Raw genomic sequence first — 22,457 nt, 5'->3', positions numbered from 1 at the left:
TTTAAGTGGTGTAACGGCAGGTGAGCACGGCTCAGAGAGGAAGCTTGCGAAGAGTCGTAAATGCTAGGCGAAGCGACGTACGGTGCTAGCTATCTGATGCCAGCGAAGGGGGACGATGGGGAGAAACAAGTTTTGCTATGCTTTGCGCATCGTAGCGGCTTGTGGGAGATGGGTAATAAAGAACGAGAGCGAAAGGGCCCAATACAAATAAGTGTGCAGTATTTCATGGTTAGGGGGAGAGAGAGAGAGAGAGAGAAGAGAGATTGAAAAAATGGAGAAAAAAAGTTGACAGGAGACAATCGCTGTCGGGAATTGAGCCCGACGTGGGGGTCGAACCCACAACCTTGAGATGGACCTTTTTAAGAGTCTCACGCTCTACCGATTGAGCTAGCCGGGCAGGCTAGAGGAGGTGTGGGGGCAGCAGAAAATATCAACTTTTGTAGCCCTCAATCGTGCCGAAGTTTTGACTTCCTAAAGAGACTACTGAAAAGGCCTGGAAATGGTCTTTGACTTGACGAGGCCGCCGTGCCGACCATATTTCGCGGGACACAAAAGAGAATAGTGTGATCATGAGCCCAACGGAGAGCAAATACTAATAACGTGTTGTGTTGTATCGCCAGCTCCTCACACCTACGTCTGCTATGAGAGGGTGATCCTTGAAAGAGGTTACAATGGGTGTTTACGCCGCGAATCTCGAGCCTCCAGAGTCGATGATCAAATTGCCTTGGCTTGCGCCACCCAGGAAGGTTTGTGGCTGGTGACTTAGACCTTGAACCCTAGGATACACGCACCTCCAGTTAACTAATTGGCATTATAAACCATGGGTGTTCTCTGGCCAAGTGTACAACTGACCAGCCATATTTCCCAAAGCTAGTCAACCCATCACCCAATCACTTGAGCCAATTGAGCAAAGGAAGGCCCAGGGTGGCAACCCCAGGAAGGATAGCACTATAGTATACATTCGAAGAACGGCGGCCGGCCAGCTGATGGGGACTGCCGAGGTACTGCCATGATAGGCCACGCCCGGCTAGCAGCACAAGACGCACGAACGCTTCCCACCGTGCGCTTCCGCGCCGCATTCTTCCCGCCTAAGCCGCCGCGCTGCTGTGACGGGGCCGCTTGCGAGCGCTTCCGGGCGTCCCAGGGTGCATCTTTTCGTTGCGCTCGCGCTTGAGCTTCTCGTCGAGTACGCGAGCTGTAAGGGAGAAAAGAAACGGGTCAGCGTTGCCACCACAAGACCAAAAATGGGACTCCATGACAAAAGGAGGGAAACATACTAAGCACGTCGTAACCGAACTCGGGAAACTCCAAGCAGAGGCTACGAAATTCTTCCTCGGCCTCAGCGCGAAGGGTATGGGAGCGGGTAGCCCAGAAGTTGGCAACGGGAACGCGGATGGTCGTGTCCTCCTTGGTGGTGTACTGGTAGACGTAACGGGCGTAGGCAATCTCGCCCTTAGCGGTCGAGTTGATGCAGTGGATCTTGCTAGACGCGAGGTTCTTGAGGTGGGTAAGACCGAACTTCTCCGCAAGGGTGTAGATCTTGGCGTGCCTGAGGAGCTGCTCGCCCGTCATGTCTACTTCAGGGACCGACGGGTGCCTCTCGAGAGTGCGCTGGCCGGGAACCTTCTTGGGAAAGTAGTCGCCTGTGTACAAGAACTCGAGGAAGGACCCCATTGCGTCCACGTCTTCGTCGGGGAGCTCAATTTGACGCGGCTGGTTTCAGATTTAGCGCCAGCTCCTCCCCAATGACCCATTGAACTGGCAAGGCCACTCACGCTCCCATCATCCGCAAATTCGGCACAAGCCTCGGCAAAATACGGACTCTTGACCAGCAGCCCCTGGTGCGCCGTCAGGATAGTCTCGTTGTCCCCCGACCCAACCAGTAAGGTGACCACCGGAGTAGAAAGGTACTGCGCGAAGGTGACACGCTCTGGAATAAGATCCTCGGTAACGCCCTCGGGAAAGGGAAGCTCGGAGCCCTTAGGGTTTTCGCTCGTAGCGGCGGGTGTGCTCTCGGCCATGTCGACGTCGGCTCCTGCAGCGGTATCGGCAGAGGTGCTGGCGACCGGCGTGTCCTCGATTGTCGCTTCGTTAAAGCTGTCCGCCATTTTATTATGTGTTTACGACCTCAAAAAACCAGCCGCAGGTTCAATTGGCTGATTTTAAAGAACGCGCGAAGATTCGGCCGGCGTTGGACTGCGGTCGTAAAGTGAAGGAATCGAAGGACGTGCAGCGCGCGGGAACGGTTTGGAGCTTCTGGGTGAGTTGAGATGGTGAAACTGTGCAATAAGGATCGAACTGTGCGGAAGGAAGGCACGCGATTGAAGGATTCGAGTATATCTCTCTTTAGGATCGCGCCGTTGAGGAATGGTAGCCTGAAGATGGGAGCTCTCTGAACCCAAGCGCGCCACGAAAAGGTCTGGGATCCTTGCCCAGCCACTCCACCACAGTTGACCGGGATGCATCAGCTGCAGCCCGTGTGGGTCTCTGCCGTGGCCTGCTTCGTGCCGCGCTGAATTGTGGACCGCGAAGATCACAGCATGCTCACCGACCAGCAAAACCAACAGCTTGTCGGGGAAGTTTTTCTAATTGAGGGTATTAATGATCAGATCACGTCCGCAAAAGTATATATTTACAGTGTAATACACAGCACTTCGCTGACACGTTTCAGATCGGTGGTAAGGAGTTCATGCTGAGCTGCAGCAACCAAGAGAAACAGTACAATCCGTTAAGGACATCATGCCTTACACATTCACACTGCCTCGTTCGGTCATAATCTCAATCGCAAATCGAGACTCATTCCCCTAACGCTCTTGCGCTTGCCCTCCGGATACGCCCGCTCCGGCGCGCAGGCGCCTCAAGATCCGAGGAGGCCCGAGGTTTCGATCGATCCGGTTCCCTACGCAGCGACTCTTGCCCGCGCTCCTCACCACTGGTGGGCTCAGCACTCGCGCCCGTCAAGCGCTCCCTCCACGGCTTCCGGCCGCGTATGATTGCTTCATCCTCGGGGTGCAGGAACCGGTTGATCTCCCGATGATCGAGCACCCGCGCCTCTTTGTCGTGCTTACCCTCCGGGGCTGTTTTGGGCCAGACGTAACCGTAAAGTTTAGAGTGCCGCTCGCATCGATAGCAATTGGCTTTTGTAAAGTAGGCATCCTTCTGCACAAATGCCGTGTTGCAGTTAGTACAGTGAATCCACGCCGTTTCCGGCTCCGAGAGGAGGAGCGGTGTGAGAGTGTAATCCCCGGGAACTCGACGTCTCCGCGGGCGGTCTGCAGCGGGCTGGTTGGAGATGCCGCGTTTCCTTCTCCTTGTGGCGGAAGCGGACGTGACTGTGGCTGCCTCGTCATTGGGGTCGTTGGCGGGTGTAGACCTATGCCGTTCTGCTCTATCAAGCCCATCCGGTGCCGCCGTATCCACCTCTTGTGAAACGCTATTCTCTGTGTCTTTGATTTGTGCGTCCAGAGCAATTTCTGAACTGTGCGTGTAAGGCTTTCCAGAAGCAGTCTCTTTCAAATCCTTCCAATCCCTGTCCTTCACCTCTTCCAGTTGAAGACTGGTGGATAGAGACAAAGCATCCCCGGAGACGTCACACGTTGCTGCCGCGGAGGACTCCGGGTCGGGCGGTGAGGATGCTGTAGTAGACGCATTGCCGACTGGACCTTGCATAGGATCGGATTCCGTTGTAGGGAGAATCGACGTTGATTTAAGCGTTTCCGCAGACGTTAGGGGCAGGTGGGGCAATCGCCCGCCAACCAATTGCCCAATCGGTGCATCGCTCTGCTTCACAGGTGAAAGCTCCGGTGACAAGAGAGGACCTGGTTTGTCAGGCTCCGGGGACGTGACTTCGGTGAGGGCGCTCTTCCCATCTTCCGAGACCACAGAGTCGCCGGCGGATCCAACAGCTGAGCTGCCCCTTGATATGCTGGAGGAAGCTGGGGCAGTACTGTAGCGATCAGGTTGTGAACGCTTGCTCGGCGTGAGCGGGGGTGAACTTAAGCCCGCCGTGTCCAGCTTTCGTTTCAGAGAAGCGTTGGACATGGCCAAATTTTCACCGTCAAGAGAATCAGTGGTTGACGCCCTGTCTCCCACCATTGACCGACGCCTGGATCCCTTGGGAATACGTGGCCGGATGTCCGGGGTGACCGACGATGTGCGAGACCCGGCGACACTAAGGCTCCGATCCCGTTTCCGGCTCCGCAGCGAGTAGCCTTGATCAACGTCGAACGGGCTGTCCTCGATGCTCCTATGAACCGACAACACGCCGTCCTCGGGTCTCCAGCCATTTACCCCCTTTTCCTCGCACGTTTGGCAGAGACATTCGCAATTGTTCTCACCGAAGTAGCTCTCACTGTAGGTGACGGTAATTTCCTCTCCAACCGCAATGTCCCTGCAAGCAAAAATCTGGATCCCTGCCTGGCCGCCAGTAACGAGCCGGGCATTTGCGCTGCAGTCGTGATTCGCGAACCGCGCAGGTCCCATGAATAAGCTGGTCAGCTTACTCCTGCTGCTGACAACGAGACTGAAGTCCTTCTTTCGAAGGGCCAGCTGGGCCTCCTCCTCCGGCGTAACCGTCACCTGAATTCCAGCCAAATATTTGATTGCTTCATTGCGCCTGATGGGCCGTCGTGCTGTGATGCTCGCTTCGTACGATTCGATCGTGTAACGGTTTGTCGCATTTACCTCAAATGGGCAGTCGGGAAGATAGATGGACATGTACCGACGAAGGTGGGACCTGAAATCTTCCCTTTCCTTGGCTGTCTTGAGCGAGTCATGGAACTTTCTCAAGCCATCGGTCGACAGGAGCTTCTCCTCGGCAACAGCAAGGTTCGGCTCGACGATCAGGTGAGTTTGAATGATTTTGGCGATCTCTTCTTCCCTGACGCCGCGCGACGGATGGTACGACGGCCGGTTTTTTGGGATTGTCGTCCAGTAGTACACCTATTGAAGGTCAGTCTTCATCCTCTCCGAGCAAGAGGCACTGCGCAACTCACACGATCGATGAGAGCATCCGTCAGAATGTCATCATATGCAGCAAGTTGCGCAAAGGTGAGCGACTGCTTTTTGGAGGTCGCGGTTGCTATTCGAGGCATTATGAGGACTAGTGAGGTAAGAGAAGGGCTCGGTTGCGCGCAAAAGGGAGAGGGCCGGGAAATGAGAATGGGCTGGGTGGATGGTGACCACCAGTGCCTGTGGATTGAAAGGAGCGGATATGCACTATCGGTGCTGCGACAGATTTAAAAGAGTGTCAGCTTTCCATGCCCGAATCTGCTATCCTCCCAGCGACCGCTGATCCGGGCAATTTGTCCTGGTCGCAAAAAGCCTCTGGCTTGCAGCAGCAAAATGCGCTTCGCGGCACACTGCACGTGCTTGAACGGCGAAGCAGCTGAAAACCGATGCAAGGAACAGCTCTGCTCAGCTTCCCACCGAGATATCCCCAGCTGAAATTGAAGTGCCAATCAGCAGCTGCACGACCTCGGCAGACGGTCGGTCGAAATCGCAGCTCAGCCTTAACAGATTGCGGCGAATTGCATATGTTGTCGTCATACGCAGATGCACAGGCTGGAATTCATGAACCGTGACAATATGGAAGGCTTGACGGTTGGAAATCCGGGCTCATAAAAGTTGAGGATCGGCGGATGAAGATGAGATGGATGTTGCAGCATCTCTACAGAAATGGAGAAGTCCAGCTTGAATGCCAGACCCGGGAGTTCCAGTTCCCCCCATGTGCTGTTGCCCTGGAAATTCGGGGGCTAGGCAAACTAACTAAACACAAAGAGCAGCAAGCCCCGACAGTTGCGCAACGCTTCCCATTGGTTGACCATCTGCCAAGCTTTCTGCCCCTCGATCTTGAAGAACATCGAACGACCTGCTCACCGCCTTGGTTACATAATCCATCCTCTACCATTCCAGGCCCGAACAATTTTCTGGGGTTCGGCATTGGCCAAGACGACCTGATAGTGGGCAACCACGTCTCAAGTTGCAGAGCTCAATATCAGTCGTTGCAAGCGCCGCGCTTTCAGACAGTGACTGGTCAAAATGATTCAGCTAAAGGTGTGTATTGTTTTGGATTTAACTGCCTTGCAGGACTGACCAGCAGGCTAGACGATGCTTAATTGCATCGACAACTCCGGGGCGGCCATTGTCGAATGTGCCATGGTTGTCGGGCAGAAGAGACACGCCTCTATTGGTGCGTAGTCACTTTAAACGAATTCGGGCCTTGCTCCGGGAGTTAACCATTTATTGGTACAGGCGACAGGATTGTGGTGGTCGTTCAGAAACAGAGAGGAGCCCAAGCGGAGGGCATGGCCGGAACTTCTGGTGCCAAGGTCAAGCGCGGCGACATCCGGCATGCGGTCGTGGTGCGAACAAAACAAAGGGTGCAACGACGGGACGGCAGTGTGATTCGCTTTGACGACAATGCTTGCGTTCTCATCAACAAGTCCGGCGACCCGATCGGCTCCCGAATCAACGGCGTCGTGGGACAGGAGCTGAGAAAGAAGAAGTGGAGCAGGATTCTCAGCATGGCACCCATGCAGGCATAACTCTTCGAAGGGATTGGGAGGTAATTGGGCTTGCGGCGGTACGCTGTTGAACCAGCTTGATGTTATGCTGCATCCTAGGCTGGCGCCGCCGGGCAAACGGAGAGCAAGTGTATTGACGGCGGCAGCGTGTCACGCTAGGGTTAACCGTTAAGCAGTGGCATTTGGATGGCGTTACTCGGGATGTGTATACTACTTGTACAAAAGTAAACGGTAAATAGGTAGACTTGTTGATTCGATTCCGTCCAGCAACTCGCAATCCATCAAATACATGAATTGACCATAGTGTAAAACGCTGCGCCGCCTCCAAAGCCGGTGACCTCTATCGCTAAACGCCAAAGTGTGCCGATGCCTTTTGATGAATAATGATGGGAAACTTGACCCCAAAAAAGACCAACGGCCTATTGAAAGATGTTGCCGCACTCACAGCAGACATAGAAAAGTTTCTACTACTGTCAGCAACCGCAATTGCCCGAGGAGTCTTCTCAGAGTTCCTTACCATTCCCGTCTCGGCGCTGCGCTGTTGCGATTGAAAGAAAACCGCCTCGTCATGTTGACAAGCCGGGCAGCTTCTCTTAGCCCTTGGCAACTAGACAAGGAAACACTGTCAGCCCTCGATTCTCGTCATTAATTATCATTAAGCGCGCTTTGCAGATGCTCCGAGCTTCGACCAACAGGTTCCTGGCCAAAGGCTGCCACTCTCCAGAGATGACCCGATGCGTTATTGTTGCATGCGCAATAATGATGGTTGAGACATGTGTGAAAGCTCGCTGTCATGGATGTCGTGTGTCGTACAGGTCGTTCATATCATGGGATTAACCGCGAAAACCCCGATTCATTGCAATAACCCGGCGTTCAGGCACCACATCCCTAGGCAAGAGTTGTGACGTCTTCAAGATACTGGAACACCAACTCTGAGAGCGCTCGTGGCCTTCTCTTCCATACTGAGTTCGACATTGCGAAGCCCGAAAAGGTCCTCTGTTCGAGACACCAAGGCGCCAAGTTCGTCGAGACTCTCACCGGTCCAAGCCATGATTTCCACATCTTGGAGGTCCACATCAAGCTCGTCATCGGTGTCGACGTCCCGGTCAAACTCAAGTCCGCTGGCCTCATCGAACTCGAGTTCCGGCGTACCAAGATCTGCGCGGAGCATCTTGAAGTGGTCACCGCATGCCTCGCAGACAAACATGCGACCACACCCAAGGCAGGAAGATACGCAGGCCGAAGCAATGGAGTGGCTCGTTGAGCTCGAGACGATCGACAACGAGCCCGGCCCTCGGCGCTCAGAAGGGTCCGTGTCAGGGCAGAAAGAAGAAGAGCTACCCACCGTAGGATCGCTGCCGACGTCCTGCGTCACGCCGGCCGTCTCGCCGACGGCGTTGTTCATGGTGTTGCGGAAGATGCACGACGAGGTGGCCTCCTCTGAGAAATTGCAAGTGCGACACGTGAACATGAGCTTGCGCTCGACCTCGTCCTCCTTGGGGTATAGCATGTTGCTACACTCGGAGCAGAAGCGGAATGTAATCTGCTCAACCGGCTTTTTGCGGTCGCTAGCGGTGGCCGAGGGAGAGGACATCGTTGGTGTGGTGGCAAGACGGCCCCTCTTCTCTTCGAAACTGACCTGACCTGTGCTACAAGTATGGCACGACACAGCTGGGGAAGATAGAGATTCAGTTCCGATTCAGTACTGGTCGGGCGCTCTGCTGGGGGCGACAACAGAAATAGATGCGTGGCCGGAAGTCGATGATTGAGCTGTTAGAGAGAAGTGGCCGATGGGGAAGGAGTCGCTTGGGATGATGATGGTACGTGCGGGACCGTAAGAACGCTGTAAAACGTCTGAGCAAAACGTGTAGCCACGGCTGAAATTGGCGGAGCCGGAAATCCAAGCCCAGATGTGGTAAATCGTGCCAAGGCACTGGTAAAACGGGGAACAAAAATCCAGAAACAATTCTGCTCCAACTCTTTTCGACATAACGGAGTAGGGAGCAGTTGACCGTACCTGCGAGACGATGCTTAAAGCAGCAGCAGACAACGGAATATCATCGGACACTGTTTCCATGTGTTCCCTTGCAGCAGCCTAGATGACAAGTTTGTCCACATGCACAGTGCCTGATTCTACCACTCACGGACAATGAATCAGCCTAAACCTCCACTTGCCGTTTTGGGGCTGCCGCATACAAAGTTACTTGCTATTAAGTACCTATCTCGGGCCGGTACTAAGCTACTACGACAATTTTTAACGTTGGCACTGAGTAGCGCCTAAACCGTTTTAGCTTGAGGTCAGGGGCTCACCTCTGCGCCATGACCCCACTGCAAGTGGGTGTCAATGACTCGGGCACAATAAGTACCCTCGGTACCTAACTACATAGGGTACCTTCATGTAGCGTTACATCCTTCAACGCAGTGCCTTCTATCTACGCTGTTCAGATTAGCCTTGTGCTGTTTAGACTCGAGGATCGCAAAGTGCAGGGTGCCTCAAGGAGGGATAGGTAGGGTATAGAGTCTAGATTACATACAAGTACTCTAGTGTAGCATCCTACGTACTATACATTCTTCTGTGTGAAGGATCCTTGTTTGTTTCTTAATCTCAAGAGAACAAAACGCGATCTCGGGCTAGTTTCCCACGCACGTACACAGTAATCAAAATTACCTAAAGGAAGGTACACAGACCTGATGCTCCCCTTGGTTGCCGCCAGCATTCACGCGAGGCTACTAGGCGACAAGCAATGTACACTGCAAGTGCAAATCCGCGGTGACAGGCGCCTTTCGGCCTTTCGAAACATATCCCAACCTGGCCTGTGTGAACTGTGCAATCTGTCGGGAACATCGAGCAAGCACTTAACACCACACCCGAGTAAGAACGCTAATTCCTCCTCTACAACTGTTAGAGTGGCAAGGGTACCTTAATAAAGCTATAGATTGGCTTCGTCTCAAGGTACTACGTATAATTAATATATCAATAATATATATACGGTAGGAAAGTGTAGTAAGTCGTCGTACCTTACCATGAGAATGCTCTTTTATCACTTGACCAACATCGCCTCGGAGAGTACCTTGCAAGACTTATCATCCTTTCCTCTGGCCTCTAAATTGGCGACTCCACATCGACTTCATCAATGTGTCGAATTGACCTAATGCTAGCCTCCCGGCTCTGCCGCCTACGAGAAGCGAAATTGAGATACTTACACCATAGAGCACGCAAAGTAGCCACTCGCCAAGTTAACCGTTCCCGGTGTAAACACCACGAACAGAGGGTGCGTATGTAGATGTAATCCGGAGTTTGTATATATGTACAGTACATATATAACTACAGGTCAGGTATTCTTCCTTAGGGTTAACTATGGCTAAGGTGGTCAATCGCTCTTCAAACCTGTACGACTTGGAGTTTTAGCGCGCCAGTTACGTCGAATGCAACGCTGCGCTTTCTGGCGGCAAGCCTCGTGATTGATGATGGTGTGGTACGTGCCCACACAGGTGGGACAGGTGACTGTGAGTGACGCAGCCTGGCGTGCCTGGTTGTGTGGGACAATGCCCTGGTGTAGGTGCCATTGAAACAGGGGTCCGAAGCAACCCGCCGTGCACCTGCAGCGGGCACACCAGGCGCTTGCACACCCCCACCATGACCCTTCCATCACCCCGCCTTTTGGCCCAGCTGCACTCCGCATCCAGAGGCTTCGATTAACAACCCGCTGCAACCTTGTCATTCTGCCAGCCTGCTCATAAGAGGACAAACCGCGGCATCGGCTGTTCCTGGAGTCCCTCTATCACCAGTTCATTCTATTTAAGTTTCGTCTTATTGTCTCTTACCCACCGGCCAGCTACGCTTGCTTGCGCGACCGATTCTGAACCGAAGCTCAGGTCCCCGCATCAGGACGCTCTCTTGTGGTCATCGTCTCAGTTACCGTCAGTCGCACAGCAACTTGCTTGGAACCATGGCCGACGTGAGTAGTTCCAAATTCTGAACAGCCCTACCCACGGTGTCAACGTAGCCTAGCCTCTCCGACTTCAACTGAGGAACTAACGTGCCCCTTCAGCAACCTGAGACCGGCCTTCCGCCCAACTGGGAGGTGCGCCACAGCCAGTCCAAGAACCTGCCCTACTACTTCAATTCGGCCGAGAAGATCTCGCGCTGGGAACCGCCCTCGGGCACGGACACGGAGAAACTCAAGATCTACATGGCGAAGTACCACAGCAACAAGGGCCTACCCGCCGGCACCGGCGAGGAGCGCCAGCCGGGCAAGATCCGCTGCGCCCACCTGCTCGTCAAGCACCGCGACAGCCGGCGGCCGTCAAGCTGGCGCGAAAACACCATCACCCGGAGCAAGGAAGAGGCGTACGAGATCATCAAGTCCTACGAGGCCCGCATCAAATCCGGCGAAATTTCACTCGGCCAGCTCGCCCTCACCGAATCAGACTGCAGCAGCGCCCGCAAGCAGGGGGATCTGGGCTTCTTCGGTAGGGGGGACATGCAAAAGGAGTTTGAAGACGCCGCATTTGCGCTGCGGGAAGGGGAGATTTCCGGCATTGTTGATACAGCAAGTGGGCTGCACCTAATTGAAAGGTTTGCTTCCTTCTCCATGTATTTCCCTTTCTGGATATAGCTAACCTGCCGCGTCAGACTCGAGTGAATGCGATGGCGGCATTCCGGCACAAGCTTGTCATCGAAACATGGGGAACAGATGGCTATGATTAGAGTACTTTTCTTTCCGTCTGCATCATTCCACCCCCTTAGCGCGTATACGAGACTGGTTCGGCCTCGCGGGTGGCAGCCACTGATTTTACTTTAGAACACTGGCACCAGTGTCGAGCGCATAACCGGTTCGATGGGATTGATTGTCCCAAGTTGACATAATCCAGGCTGATACCAAATCGATAGTAAACCGGCCCATGGGTATCCCTCTGTATGGGGCCCCTCCTTCCTACTCGCCCTCTGCGGAACCGGGGCCTTGGAGTTTTTGCTCTCTGACCATAAAACAGCGGCATCCCTCTCCTGGAAGTGATAAACTTCCCCATATGCCCACCGTCTTTTCCTATGGTGTTGCCAATACTCACTTTGTGTGTACGTAACTTTTCATGTACCAATACTCCTCACAACCCACTGCGAGAGCGGTTGTATGCTCGAAAATACCACCGTCATGACACCCAGCGCAATCATCGATAATGCGGCGTGCGGCGCTGCCTCGCTGTGTACCTCGTACAAGTACGCCGTACCCATGGCCGCGGCGTTAACACCGATTGTGACGCCAGCGGCAACAATCCTTGGGTCGTTCGCGCTCTGCTGCACCTTAACGGTCGCCCGATTCGCGCCCTGTGCCTGCCCACCACCCACCCATTGTGTGCCACCCTCCCTGCCCGTCCCTGTACCACCACCATCTTCCGCCCTCCCGCCATTCCGGCTCCCCGTTGCGGTACTGCCGCTGAGACAGCTATTATTGCTACCGTAACCCTCATCCTCACCACGGCCATTACCGTCGCCACCACCATAATCATGACCACCGCCATCTCTCACCATTCTCGACCACCACCACCACCTCCTCCTCCTCCTCCTCCTCCTCCCCCCCCTCACCACCCTCTCTACGACTCCCGCCTCCAACCACCTCCCTATTCCCAACCCCAGCCCTATCTGGTACACAATCCCTCCACCCACAACCATGGCCGCGTTCAGCCCACCATCGCCGCCGAGCATACTCATGACAGGACCCGCCAGCGCAATGGTGACGCTCCGTGCCGCGAAAGCGAGGGCGTTGCTAGGCGGCGCCACGCCGAGCACGGCGCGCGCAAACAGCGGGCCGCCCGCCAGGTTGGCCAGCGCGAGGGCCGAGGAAACGGTGACCACGGCGAGACCGGCCCGCGAGAAGAGGTGCGCGCGGTGGGCGTAGAGCTTCAGCCCCCAGGCGACGAGGCCTGAGTTAAGGAGGGTGGTTGCTACGTCGCCGGCGGCCATCCGTCCAGGGGGTAACCGTGCCGGTTGGGGCACGGTGGTAGGGGTGTCGGCCGGGTGGAGAAGGAGGGTAGGTAAGGTGGTGTGGGTTTGCAGGGTGTCGAGCATGACACTCAACGGCCGGTGACTGAGGACTCCGTCGATGAAGACGTAGGCTATCATGGCGAGGGAGGTGCAGAGGACGGGGTTAAGGAGGCTTGAGAGGAGGGTCCGAATACTGGGCGGCAGATGGGCGGTGCACTTGATGGCGGTTTGGATGGCGAGCGCGGTGAGCCAGGCGGAAAAGATCAGAAGGGTCCCGAGGGCTACGTCGTGGCCTCTGCAGTAGCGGAGCGGAACGCCCACGGCTAGAGTAAGGAGCCAGGAAAGAAGAAGGATAGGGTTGCTGGTTGCCCAGGCGTACAAAGCATCACGGGGGGACAAACTCCTTGACTGTTGCGTACCAACGCTCGGTGCATGGTGCGATGTCGGCTCGACCGGTTCGGAGGATTCCGCTGAGCCGTAGAAACCCATGGTCAACGAATTTTCCCCCGGCGAGCCCTCGCAGGACGGTTTGTCCAAGTTGACTGGCTCTTGTGTATGCGTTTCTCGCCCCCTTTCCACATCCCCAGGCCGCCGGGCTTCCAAGAAGGCTTTGTCGTAGCGAACGATGACACACTGGATCAAGAAAGTAAGAATGTAAGCAAAGACAGTGTTGAACAGGCCCGTCAGAACTTGGCACGTTAGCTATGGCTTTTGGGCAGAGGAGCGGCAAGACGTCTCACAGAAACAGATAACAATCATGCCGACACTGCGCGGGTCAGATACAGGGCCGCGGCAGAGCATGACCACCGGAATAGCAAACCCAATGGACATGTGACGATTTAGGAGCTCTGTCTGCTTCGGTCAGATACGGCGTCCGAAAACGTCTCTGCTACCAGTACTCACAGGACGCCGTAGCCACCTCATGTGCACACTTTCAAGTCCAGGAAGGACGAATCCAATAGCGGAAAAGGCCGCAAATAACCCAACCATGGCCAGTATCGGCGCTGGAAAGTCCGTTCCCTCCCGGTTTAGGCCCAGCTGTATGGCAGTGATCAACAGCTGGGCGATGGAGGCCATGACAACCGCAATTAAACCATCTTGAACCTGCTCGCGCAGCACGATCCAGTTTCGAGGCATCGGGGTTGCGGATACCAGGCTTGAGGTTGGAGGAAGGTGCACCGGCAGTGAAGTCATTCCCGTGCTCGCACCAGACCCACGGTGCCGGTCAGAGAAGGCATGTGAACCCAAGGCGGAAGAGTCGAGCGGGCGACAGCTTGTTTGCTTCGCACAAGTACACACATATCAGGCAGTAAGACATCACCTTGGACAGAGCCTGGAAGCGGGAGGAGGATGGCAACCGTCGCACTTAAAAGGGGACGGCAGCGGGGGTGTCTGGAACACAGACTGTAGTGGTCCTCGCGTTTGTCCCCCTCAACCCACGTTCGGATGGCCGTTCTGACGGTGAAGCCCGGATGGAGCCGTCGGTTCAAGTTGTATCCCGAGCAGAGGTGCGCTGTACGAACGCCGTACCATCGCAGATCAGGAGCTGCTCTGGGCTGGTCACGGAACTACGCCGAAGATCGTCGGCATGAAGAAGAGCAACCCAGACCCTATCAGAATGCCGAGCGAGGGACCCAGGTGAAGGAGTTGGGGTGCCTCAGAACGTTGTGTTTGCCGGGAAGGGGCTCCGGCATGCCTCAGGGTAACGCGCTGAAGCAACACGTCAACATTGCGGTGTAAACTGCCCAAAATCGATGCTACAGGGTTACCCAGCAGATCTCTGGGACCTCCGCGGGTCGCGACTGCGCGCATGCTCGAACTCCAAACGAAGAAAACACAAGTTGTACCTGGGGACAGAGCATCGCAGGATGATCGGGTTGCACCTGTGCGCTTCCCCCGTGCCTAGCGGGGCGGGTTCCGGGGAGGAGTCTGCAGCCCTGGAGGAAGCATCTCCCTTTATTTACCCTTTATGAAGCCCGGAAGGCTAGCTCGACAAATAATGCCTCACCATTATCCGGCGCGAGCTCAACGTCCCAGCACCTTCTAATAATCCGCATCTCCAGCGTCAAACGGTCCCCGATGCTTGTACTCCAGGCTGTCTGTGTGGAGCGGCAGTCAATGACGGGCATGCGCAACATGCAGGGCAGGAGGGACCCAGAGGCAACGGCTGGCCGACGACTACAGCGCCCATCCGTGGCGCCCCTCGCAAACGGTGTTGCTTAGTCGCCAGTAGAAGGCTTAGGGCCAAAAAGACGGTCGGATGAGTTCAAACACTGTATCATGCCGTATCCAATCAACAACAAGGGCCATCCAACGCCCCAGTGAGGAAGTTGGGACGTAAGCCAAGACCGGTGCGTTGTGTGGAACGGCCGCAAGAATAATACTAGGGGGAAAGAGACGAGCCCGCAACAGAGCCATCCAAAGGTGGGAAGCTGCAGGACCCGGCAAGTGGTGCCGGACATGCAGCTTGCCGCCTTTCAACAACGGTTGGCTGCGGTTCGAGCCGCACTCTGAACCTGGTGAATGTGGGAGCACGTTTTCTCCCGTCTTACGATACGTCAGAGCGTCAAAGGGAGAGCTCCTGTGGGCACATTGAATAAGCTTCCATCCAGCCAAAATGTGGTGAGCATGTGCCTCGGAAAGCGAGTTTGGGAAGACCCTTCGCAGACTCTGTCTTAGAAGCATTGAACGGTTGCTAAACGTCCGTAACTAAGATGTCTCTTCCAGGAGTTCCTCACCAAAACGCGTGACCATACCCACTGCACAAGGTAGCGGCTGAGCAGCTCTGAGGTGCCATGCCACATTGCCGTTCACCTAATGCCACACATACTCCAAGAACATAAAGCTGTGCCCCAAGACTCTCATACCTTGAGTAATACCACATTCCTGGAAACGCAGGTACGTACGGTACTGTGAAAGCCATGGCATTGGAAGCTTGTTGTCCTTTGGCGGGGCTTAGCGAGTGTCATGACTTAGAACCCTCCCGAGGAAGGCATCTTGGGTGAAAAATGTATCTGCTCGCGTCGCCCGAGGCAGAAAACTGAGCTTGACATCCCGGGTCGAGTCAGTTTTCGGCTAGAGTTTCCGGAAATCGGAATACACTGAGCACCAGATGCTTTGGGCCGTTCTTTCGATAATTCCGGACAGTAGCTCAATTGCTGAGGGTCGGAGGTAGGCGTAAACAAGAGTGGAAGACGGTATCAAAGGTATGTACCTTATCTAGTCGCGTCAAACTGGAAGGTACATACAGTGCAGCGCGTACATTACCTGCCTAAGGGACCTGATGTACCTAGGTACCTGGGTACCTAAGCTACTACTAGGAGGTCACGGTACTTCTAGTGTTTCAAAGCAGGTATCCAGGTGATGACCGAGGTGGTCAGGAAGGTATTACCTCTAAGTTGATTGAGCAGCGGGCCTTCTCAGGCGAGTTTGATGACGTCCGACAAACCGGCTCCTGGCGGCTTCGATTAATGGCAGCGAGTCACTGTCGCAAAGAAAACTCCCCGCGCCTGGGATTCGAGGCTTTGCAGAGCGTGAATATTGCCAAACTCTAAGAGAATATCGGGAGGCGCACCTGCCCCACAGTGGCTGGTCGTCTGTTGTCATTGCTTTCCCTGGGCCTGCGGGCAGCAGCAGTAATTAGGTATCAGGAGGTCCGCCGCCATCACTGCCTACGGACGTAACAACCAAGAACACCGAAACGAACCTTCGCGAGATATCCTGTTGTGAAAGGAGGCAGCCAGTTGCAGCCCGCAATGAACGTGGTACGCGTATGTGGTATGTACATACGAAGTACGAGTACCGTACGGATTACGTACGGTGATGTGACATCCGGGTTCGCTCGCTGTCAAGGAACCCCGAGACCAAGCTGCTTGGCAAATGCAAGGGCTCACGTCGCGTCTGCAGGAGCTTCCCGCTGCGGGGTGCGCGGCGGAGGCAGGGATCGTCGGCTGGTCGGCCAGAGTTGGGTCCAGGCTCCACCTCGACATTCACCTGTTCATGCACACAAGAGCCAGGTCACATGCTCTGTCCGACACAGAGAAGGACCAGGAGCTCTGCGCGCCAGGTCTACTTGATGTCTTGGTTTCTTGAATATTCGGCATGGACGCCGAGTCGCTAATCACCGTCTTGCGGGCGTACGACCCATCGTTCGATGCGTCAGCGGTGAGGAGAGCGCTCTCCGACCCAGCTTCGATCGATCTTTTTCGCTGGGCTACGCTTCACCTCACGCCGGATACGCTGCTCACCGCGAATGAGCTGAGCCAGTTCGTAAACCCCTAAGTCTTTGTCTAGCACCCGTGGCCAGCCCTCAATCCTAACCGTGCCGATCAGGTATGCCGCCCTCGAGCAGTCGGGCCTGGCCGATAAGCTCGCCAAGTCGTCAGATCTGGCCGCAACTTGTCTGCTGAGCGACCAAGAGATTAAGGACGCCATAGAGGAGCTCCACCGCTCTACCCAGGCCATCACGCGGCATACCGAGGCGCTCAGACAGCAGCAGGAGGCTCTTGGCCGTCTTGTCGATTCTGGGCGCGAGAGCCTCAAGGAGCGCGTCACCATCGAAGCGGAGCGGGCCCGGGCGTGGCAATCTGAGCGCAGTGATCTTGCCTTACACGTATATACTTACCACCTACCCGATGCGTGCAGAGCTGTTTTTGTATTGACTGGCCCGACAAGACAGACGAACTCCTGCAATCCCTCGGCTCTCGCGTCAGCAAGCTCGAGCAGCGGAGCACCGGCGCTAGCGCGACAATCCAGCAGACGGCAGAGAATCTGTTTTCCTCTGACGACAGGCTGCTATCTAGTCTTCAAAAGCTGGGATTGGAGCTCGAAGCTGAGAATGATGAGGAGCAACGGGACGTCGCTCTCTTGCGCGAGACTTGCGCGAGGTGTGTTTCTCGCCGTGCCTCCTCTCCGTTCAGAGACTCATGTGGTGGTAGGCTGATCAAGTTCACGGTGGAGATAATTCGCACGAGGTTGGACCGCCTTTACCTCGAAGCTCTTGAGCCTCCCACCAAATCGGCACCAACAAAGGTTTCCACCGACGAGGTTTCCGCATTGCAAGAGGAGGTCGAGTCCCTCTACGCAGAGATCCTTCCGGTCGCCCAAATGTCCACCGAGCAGCAGTTTCTAGAGCCGGCTCTCAGAAGTCTCGCTGCAAAGAACGGCCAGACTCTGGCGAGGTCAGCCCAGGCAATCAGTTATGTGAGTACTGGCGAGTTCTTCGTTTTTCTTTCCAAGCTAATGATCAAGATCCACGAATGCCTTGACTACCTTATCGATCGCGTACAAGACCTGACGGCTCGCCTTGATGCATTCCAGTCGTACCAACTGGCAGCGAACGCCGTCCTCGACCTCGCCAAAGCTGAGCTACAAACGCAGCCCTCAGCCATCCGAGCCTCGCCAACGCAGCAGCAGCACAGCATCAAACAACAGGGAACCGTGTCCCCAGTCCACGCCCGGCCGAGCCGGAGGTCCAGATATTCGACTGGCGCGCCCGATACGGGCGACGACTCACCGCTAGAGGAGATCCTTCGTACTCTTGCCATCAGCCTCCCGCAAGAAAAGGAAGGGCTTCCCGACTTGTGCGCGCAGGTAGATGAGCTATCTCTAGCCCTTGCTGGCCGTCGGGAAAAATTGCAGGACGCTGCATTCCACGCCCAGCAGAACTTTGAGGAAGCAGCAACCAAATATGTAACCGACGGGAAACTGGCGATCCAACTGGTCCACGACTCTATCCTGGCCGAGAGTCCCTTCGGAGGCGTTCGACTCGTTGATGCTGAGATTGAGAGGTCGATAGCCGTGCTTTCCCAGGAGCTCAGAAAGGTGGACGAGAAGTTGAGCGATGTGTGCGCTGGAGTGGCTAAACTGAAGAAGGCCAAGAGCGCAAAGAGGGACGAGTTCATCAGCCGATGGGGCTCGTGAGCCTGTTGTAGCAAGATAGCCCTCAAATGGCTTCCATGCCCTACGATCGGCTAGCCGGCATGGTAGGCCATGCCGATCCCGAGATTTGCAGTAATAGTACGGTTCAGTGCTTGGGCATCTGCTCGTGGTCCCGACAAATGGTACCAAGGTACATAGGTACATACATCCAGTACATCACAAAGATGGCCCATCTTTCTCAGGTACTACATACCTATCAGGTACCTTACCTACCTTGGGTATGAACGACGTCAGTGGCATTGTTTTGGGCTATTACATCACAGCAACTGCACCGCCGAGGATAGAACTCAAACTACCAAGAACCTGCAATTGTTCCTTAGCCACTCACGTCCAGTGCAATCTTACATCAGGAGTTACCATACCATATCCCAATCAGTCCAATCATGGGTAAGGTCAAGGATACAATGAAGAAGGGTTTGGAAAAGGCAACGAAGACAGGCCAGGAACGTAAGTTCTTTCTCTCTGGCGCTCCGAACAATGAAGCTCGTCTCCTTTATGTAGCCCTCCGGGAAGACAAGAAAGACACTCTCCTGACAGCGTGGCCAGCAACTGAGCAGCATCAGAGCATGACCGGCGGTCCTGATCCGAACCTTGCTAGGGCCTCGCATTCTGGTGAGCCTACCGGCTTGACCGGCAAAGCCTCGCTCAGCCAGCCGTCCAACAAGCCTCAGCCTTGAGGGCAGTCTGAAGTGATCTTGGGGAGGGGGTCATGGTGTACCTGCATGCACGCTTGAATGGGAATTTGAGCTATCAAGGCACTATGAGAAGAAAAAAAAAAGACTCCCTGGGAGATGGGAAGATGCTTATTCCCCCCCCCCCCCCCACAAACACAAACACTCTTAAAGGCAACTCAATGCCTCATTCTCAAGTCATCCGGGGCAATGAGCCACACGAGGCTGTACGCAGGAGACAGTAAAGACTCGCAGTATGTGTTAACCAGGTAGATGTGTAAGGAGTGCATTTTTGAATCTTGCTCGATGTGGGAGGTTTGGCAGGAACTCGGCCACACATGACCCCTGTCACTGCAGTCAGCCACTCATTAGTTATAGTTATCTCCGAACCTTGAAGCTGGCTAGCTTTAAGCCCGAAAACTAACGCCGCCGTCGTCAGCCAGCGCGGCTGTGTGTTTAAAGAATTGTCCATCCGATCTTGTGGTGGACCGAGCCCCACTAGGGTTCCCGGGCCCACCAGGGTTGCAGCCACCTACATCTTCCCTGCAGGGTGGCCCCGGTCAGCCTCTTCCTTCTTCCTCCATCATCGAACTCCATAGTAGTTATACGAATCGGATCGTTGATTTCCGCATCCATCCATCCATCCACACATCTCTTTCAGGCCACCCACAATTCCAGTTGTGTCCAAAAGGGCGGATTGCCGCGTGTTGACATCTGGTTGCCACCAAAGCGCCCGAGCGTTAGTCTAATCAGATCTAGTTCTCTGCCTACCTACGCCTACCCGAATATATCTCGATTCTCCACGCTCAGCAAGATGCATCTGATTCTAACTGGCGCTACCGGTCTGGTGGGCACCGCTGCTCTCGACGCCATGATCAAATGTAAAGACGTCACCAAGATCTCGGTTGTGAGCAGACGGCCAGTCAAGTTCACTGATGACCGCATCAATGTCATTATCCACAAAGACTTCGCGTCCTACGACAAAGACCTCCTTGACAAGCTACAAGGAGCCCAAGCTTGTGTCTGGGCACTGGGCATCAGCCAGACCCAGGTCAGCAAGGAGTCAGTACCTTTTGATCCCTGAACTCTAGTTACCGGGCACACGAGTGATCTTAACCGGCTCCGCTCCAGGGATTACATCACAATAACCAAGACTTACCCTCTCGCTGCGGCAAAAGCCTTCCAGTCTCTCGCGTCAGGAGTAGAAAACAGTCAACCGTTCCACTTTGTCTACGTCTCCGGCAACGGCGCAACCTTTACCCCGGGCCGCTTGACTCCGTTCTTTGGGCGTATCAAGGGCGAAACCGAACTGGCGCTGGCTGAGATGCAAAAATCGAATCCTTCTACTCTCAGGGCAACCACCGTCCGCCCCGGATTCGTCGACTGGACTGGCCACGCCGAAATCAAGCCTTTCCTGCCGGAGCTTGGGACGTTCAGGAGCATGGTCGGAAGCATCATGTCACCGATCATGAAGCACGCGGCGAAGAGCAAGTGGAGCCCCACTGAGCCCCTGGGGAAGTTCCTGACGGGCATGGCCATGGGCATGTGGGACAATGCTCTGGACGGCCAGGGGGTTGAGAGATTGCCTGGTGGGTTTACCATCGTGGATAACACGGGGTTGAGAAGGTTGATGGGCTTGGATTGATGATCCCGTGGGGGAAGTCGATGAGACGTGTGAAGAAGTGATTTCAGCTTCAATTGCCCGAACAGGTTTGTAAGCATGTATCTCCTAATTGTAAAACACATGATCATAATCAAATCACCACTCGCAGCATGTATAAGGTACCTTAGCCAGGTAACATTGTCATCAAGGGAAGGTGCCCGCCCCTGTATGCACAATTCTTCCTCGTAGGGATCAAATTTAGAGTACTGCCAAATTCTGGAGCGGGGTTACTTGCTCCCGCTACACAACACTCATTGGGTTATTATTCCTTGGAAGCCAGGTAAACCGCTAGCACAAGACAGAGGGACAAAGAAAGAGAAGGAAACATATTCCTTGTCTTTGCCAGTCTCCGTCGAAGCCCTGTAAGATACGACCCATTCAGTTCCTTTTTGTGTAAATCGGGCTCCTGTCCCAGGATGTCGTTATCAGTTGCTCGCGGTTGCATACAAAGGCTATCGACGAAGAATCCCGAGGTAACCTCCAGGTAAGAGACTTCTCGCATGCCTGGCATAGGGTCGAGCTACCACTGCATGAAACCTTGCTCAAGGTCAGGTGAGGAGTGGTATCACGTATGTATGTACACACCCTCCCCTGAGCGTTCCTCCACGACTAAGCAGCTGCAATTCCATACACATGCATACTAACTACCTAGGAAAGAGGGGGGGTGCACAGCGGTGACTAGTCAAATGGCATCACAGTTCAGTGCTAAGGTTGGGGCTATTCCAGGGTGTGGTAGACTGGGCCCACCAGGGCTCCAGCCCTACCGAGGTTGCAGCCACCCACATCTTCCTGCAGGTTGGCTCTGGACGCCTCCGTCCTTCTTCCTCCAGAACCATCGCCAACTACGTAGCAGAGATACGAAGATCGTCAGTTCTATCCGCGCATCCACCTGCAAGAGGTTATGAGCCCTCTACTGGAGGCTCCTACAGTTGGCTTCTTCTTCTTCTTTTCAACTGCAGCTACCTTAACAACAATAACAACCCTTCGGCTCTGGAGGCTCCTACGGTCATTCGAATCCATTGGACTGTAGCTACCTCTAACCTAACCACCAAAACCTAAAACCAAAGCGGTTCAATCGCCAGCCAGAATTGCGGCAACAGAACTAGTAAACCTATTAGCAAATTTATCAGCAAATCAAGCTTCCTTCTGCTGCTTATTTCTTCGTGGATTACTCTCCTTCTTTAGAACCTCTGCTAATCGCTTAAATCCTTATAGACTTTGGCCTTCGGTAACCAGATTCTGAAGGTCCTAGTCATTTCTATCTATAAGAGCAATAGCTAAGTCAAGATTTTATCAAGATTTCTTCCTTCTATTAAGGAAGACATTAATTCTATTAAGGAAACCACTAAATCTATTAAGAATTTGACAAATCTATTAAGATTTTAGTAAATCTATTAAGAATTAGTAGTTCTAATTACTATAACCTATAGAAGTTATTAAGCGTAAGACTTATAAGCCTTTAAAGACATTTCCTTATATAAATAGGCCTATTACCTAAGGGTAAATAGTATCTACCGTCTAGGAGAAATAGGCAAGGTAGTAAGACTCTAAGAGAAAGATCCTTTAGAACTTTAACCTATAACCCTAGCTATATATATAATACTCTTAAGATATCGTTAGCTCTATTCGATAACTCTATCCTTAGGGACAAAGAAAAAGATAATAAGGTAGAGATG

The 22,457-nt window shown here is 54.2% G+C and overlaps 7 protein-coding genes and 1 non-coding gene across 8 annotated transcripts; 4 read left to right on the top strand and 4 right to left on the bottom strand.

The window, feature by feature from the left end:
- Positions 1–315: 315 nt before the first annotated feature.
- Positions 316–397, bottom strand: MYCTH_t21. Its single transcript has one exon. It is a non-coding gene; the product is annotated as a tRNA-Lys (tRNA).
- Positions 398–586: 189 nt separating this feature from the next.
- On the bottom strand, positions 587–2,357 carry MYCTH_2314342 (uncharacterized protein). The gene is made up of 4 exons (XM_003660844.1): positions 1,776–2,357; positions 1,278–1,713; positions 853–1,195; positions 587–768 (listed from the first exon to the last, which is right to left on the bottom strand). The coding sequence occupies exons 1-3, from the start codon at positions 2,106–2,108 to the stop codon at positions 1,089–1,091; spliced, it is 876 nt and encodes a 291-aa protein (XP_003660892.1). The 5' UTR covers positions 2,109–2,357; the 3' UTR covers positions 587–768; positions 853–1,088.
- A 439-nt stretch (positions 2,358–2,796) lies between these two features.
- MYCTH_73315 (uncharacterized protein) lies at positions 2,797–5,661 on the bottom strand (the record flags this gene model as incomplete). Its single annotated transcript, XM_003660843.1, has 3 exons — positions 4,995–5,661; positions 3,614–4,941; positions 2,797–3,373 (listed from the first exon to the last, which is right to left on the bottom strand). The coding sequence occupies exons 1-3, from the start codon at positions 5,091–5,093 to the stop codon at positions 2,797–2,799; spliced, it is 2,004 nt and encodes a 667-aa protein (XP_003660891.1). The 5' UTR covers positions 5,094–5,661.
- Positions 5,662–5,969: 308 nt separating this feature from the next.
- MYCTH_2314338 (uncharacterized protein) lies at positions 5,970–8,572 on the top strand. Its single transcript, XM_003660842.1, has 6 exons — positions 5,970–6,054; positions 6,106–6,190; positions 6,253–6,988; positions 7,042–7,131; positions 7,870–8,369; positions 8,544–8,572. The coding sequence occupies exons 1-3, from the start codon at positions 6,040–6,042 to the stop codon at positions 6,543–6,545; spliced, it is 393 nt and encodes a 130-aa protein (XP_003660890.1). The 5' UTR covers positions 5,970–6,039; the 3' UTR covers positions 6,546–6,988; positions 7,042–7,131; positions 7,870–8,369; positions 8,544–8,572.
- Positions 8,573–10,243: 1,671 nt separating this feature from the next.
- MYCTH_2074408 (uncharacterized protein) lies at positions 10,244–11,392 on the top strand. The gene is made up of 3 exons (XM_003660841.1): positions 10,244–10,483; positions 10,577–11,103; positions 11,161–11,392. The coding sequence occupies exons 1-3, from the start codon at positions 10,475–10,477 to the stop codon at positions 11,168–11,170; spliced, it is 546 nt and encodes a 181-aa protein (XP_003660889.1). The 5' UTR covers positions 10,244–10,474; the 3' UTR covers positions 11,171–11,392.
- A 221-nt stretch (positions 11,393–11,613) lies between these two features.
- Positions 11,614–13,338, bottom strand: MYCTH_2052657 (uncharacterized protein; the record flags this gene model as incomplete). Its single annotated transcript, XM_003660840.1, has 3 exons — positions 11,614–11,886; positions 12,112–13,196; positions 13,248–13,338. 3 exons carry the CDS (start codon positions 13,336–13,338, stop codon positions 11,614–11,616), a joined length of 1,449 nt encoding a protein of 482 aa, XP_003660888.1.
- Positions 13,339–16,525: 3,187 nt separating this feature from the next.
- Positions 16,526–18,429, top strand: MYCTH_2087011 (uncharacterized protein; the record flags this gene model as incomplete). Its single annotated transcript, XM_003660839.1, has 5 exons — positions 16,526–16,772; positions 16,840–17,119; positions 17,182–17,393; positions 17,445–17,709; positions 17,827–18,429. Exons 1-5 carry the CDS (start codon positions 16,609–16,611, stop codon positions 18,427–18,429), a joined length of 1,524 nt encoding a protein of 507 aa, XP_003660887.1. The 5' UTR covers positions 16,526–16,608.
- Positions 18,430–19,705: 1,276 nt separating this feature from the next.
- On the top strand, positions 19,706–21,019 carry MYCTH_2299698 (uncharacterized protein). Its single transcript, XM_003660838.1, has 2 exons — positions 19,706–20,180; positions 20,250–21,019. Exons 1-2 carry the CDS (start codon positions 19,933–19,935, stop codon positions 20,761–20,763), a joined length of 762 nt encoding a protein of 253 aa, XP_003660886.1. The 5' UTR covers positions 19,706–19,932; the 3' UTR covers positions 20,764–21,019.
- Positions 21,020–22,457: the final 1,438 nt, after the last annotated feature.

Source organism: Thermothelomyces thermophilus, chromosome 1, assembly GCF_000226095.1.
Source record: "Thermothelomyces thermophilus ATCC 42464 chromosome 1, complete sequence".
NCBI lineage: Eukaryota > Fungi > Ascomycota > Sordariomycetes > Sordariales > Chaetomiaceae > Thermothelomyces > Thermothelomyces thermophilus.
Note: the sequence above shows the minus strand (reverse complement) of the source record. Positions and strands in the feature narration are given on the sequence as shown.

Bases quoted from the DNA above. Each gene is read 5' to 3' on its own strand.
- MYCTH_2314342 (XM_003660844.1), bottom strand. From the start codon at position 2,108: ATGGCGGACAGCTTTAACGAAGCGACAATCGAGGACACGCCGGTCGCC. The intron at 1,714-1,775 runs GTGAGTGGCCTT...ATCTGAAACCAG, and splicing joins AATTTGCGGATGATGGGAGC to CCGCGTCAAATTGAGCTCCC. The intron at 1,196-1,277 runs GTATGTTTCCCT...TCTCCCTTACAG, and splicing joins GTTCGGTTACGACGTGCTTA to CTCGCGTACTCGACGAGAAG.
- MYCTH_2314338 (XM_003660842.1), top strand. The intron at 6,191-6,252 runs GTGCGTAGTCAC...TTATTGGTACAG, and splicing joins GAAGAGACACGCCTCTATTG to GCGACAGGATTGTGGTGGTC.
- MYCTH_2299698 (XM_003660838.1), top strand. From the start codon at position 19,933: ATGCATCTGATTCTAACTGGCGCTACCGGTCTGGTGGGCACCGCTGCT. The intron at 20,181-20,249 runs GTCAGTACCTTT...GCTCCGCTCCAG, and splicing joins CAGACCCAGGTCAGCAAGGA to GGATTACATCACAATAACCA.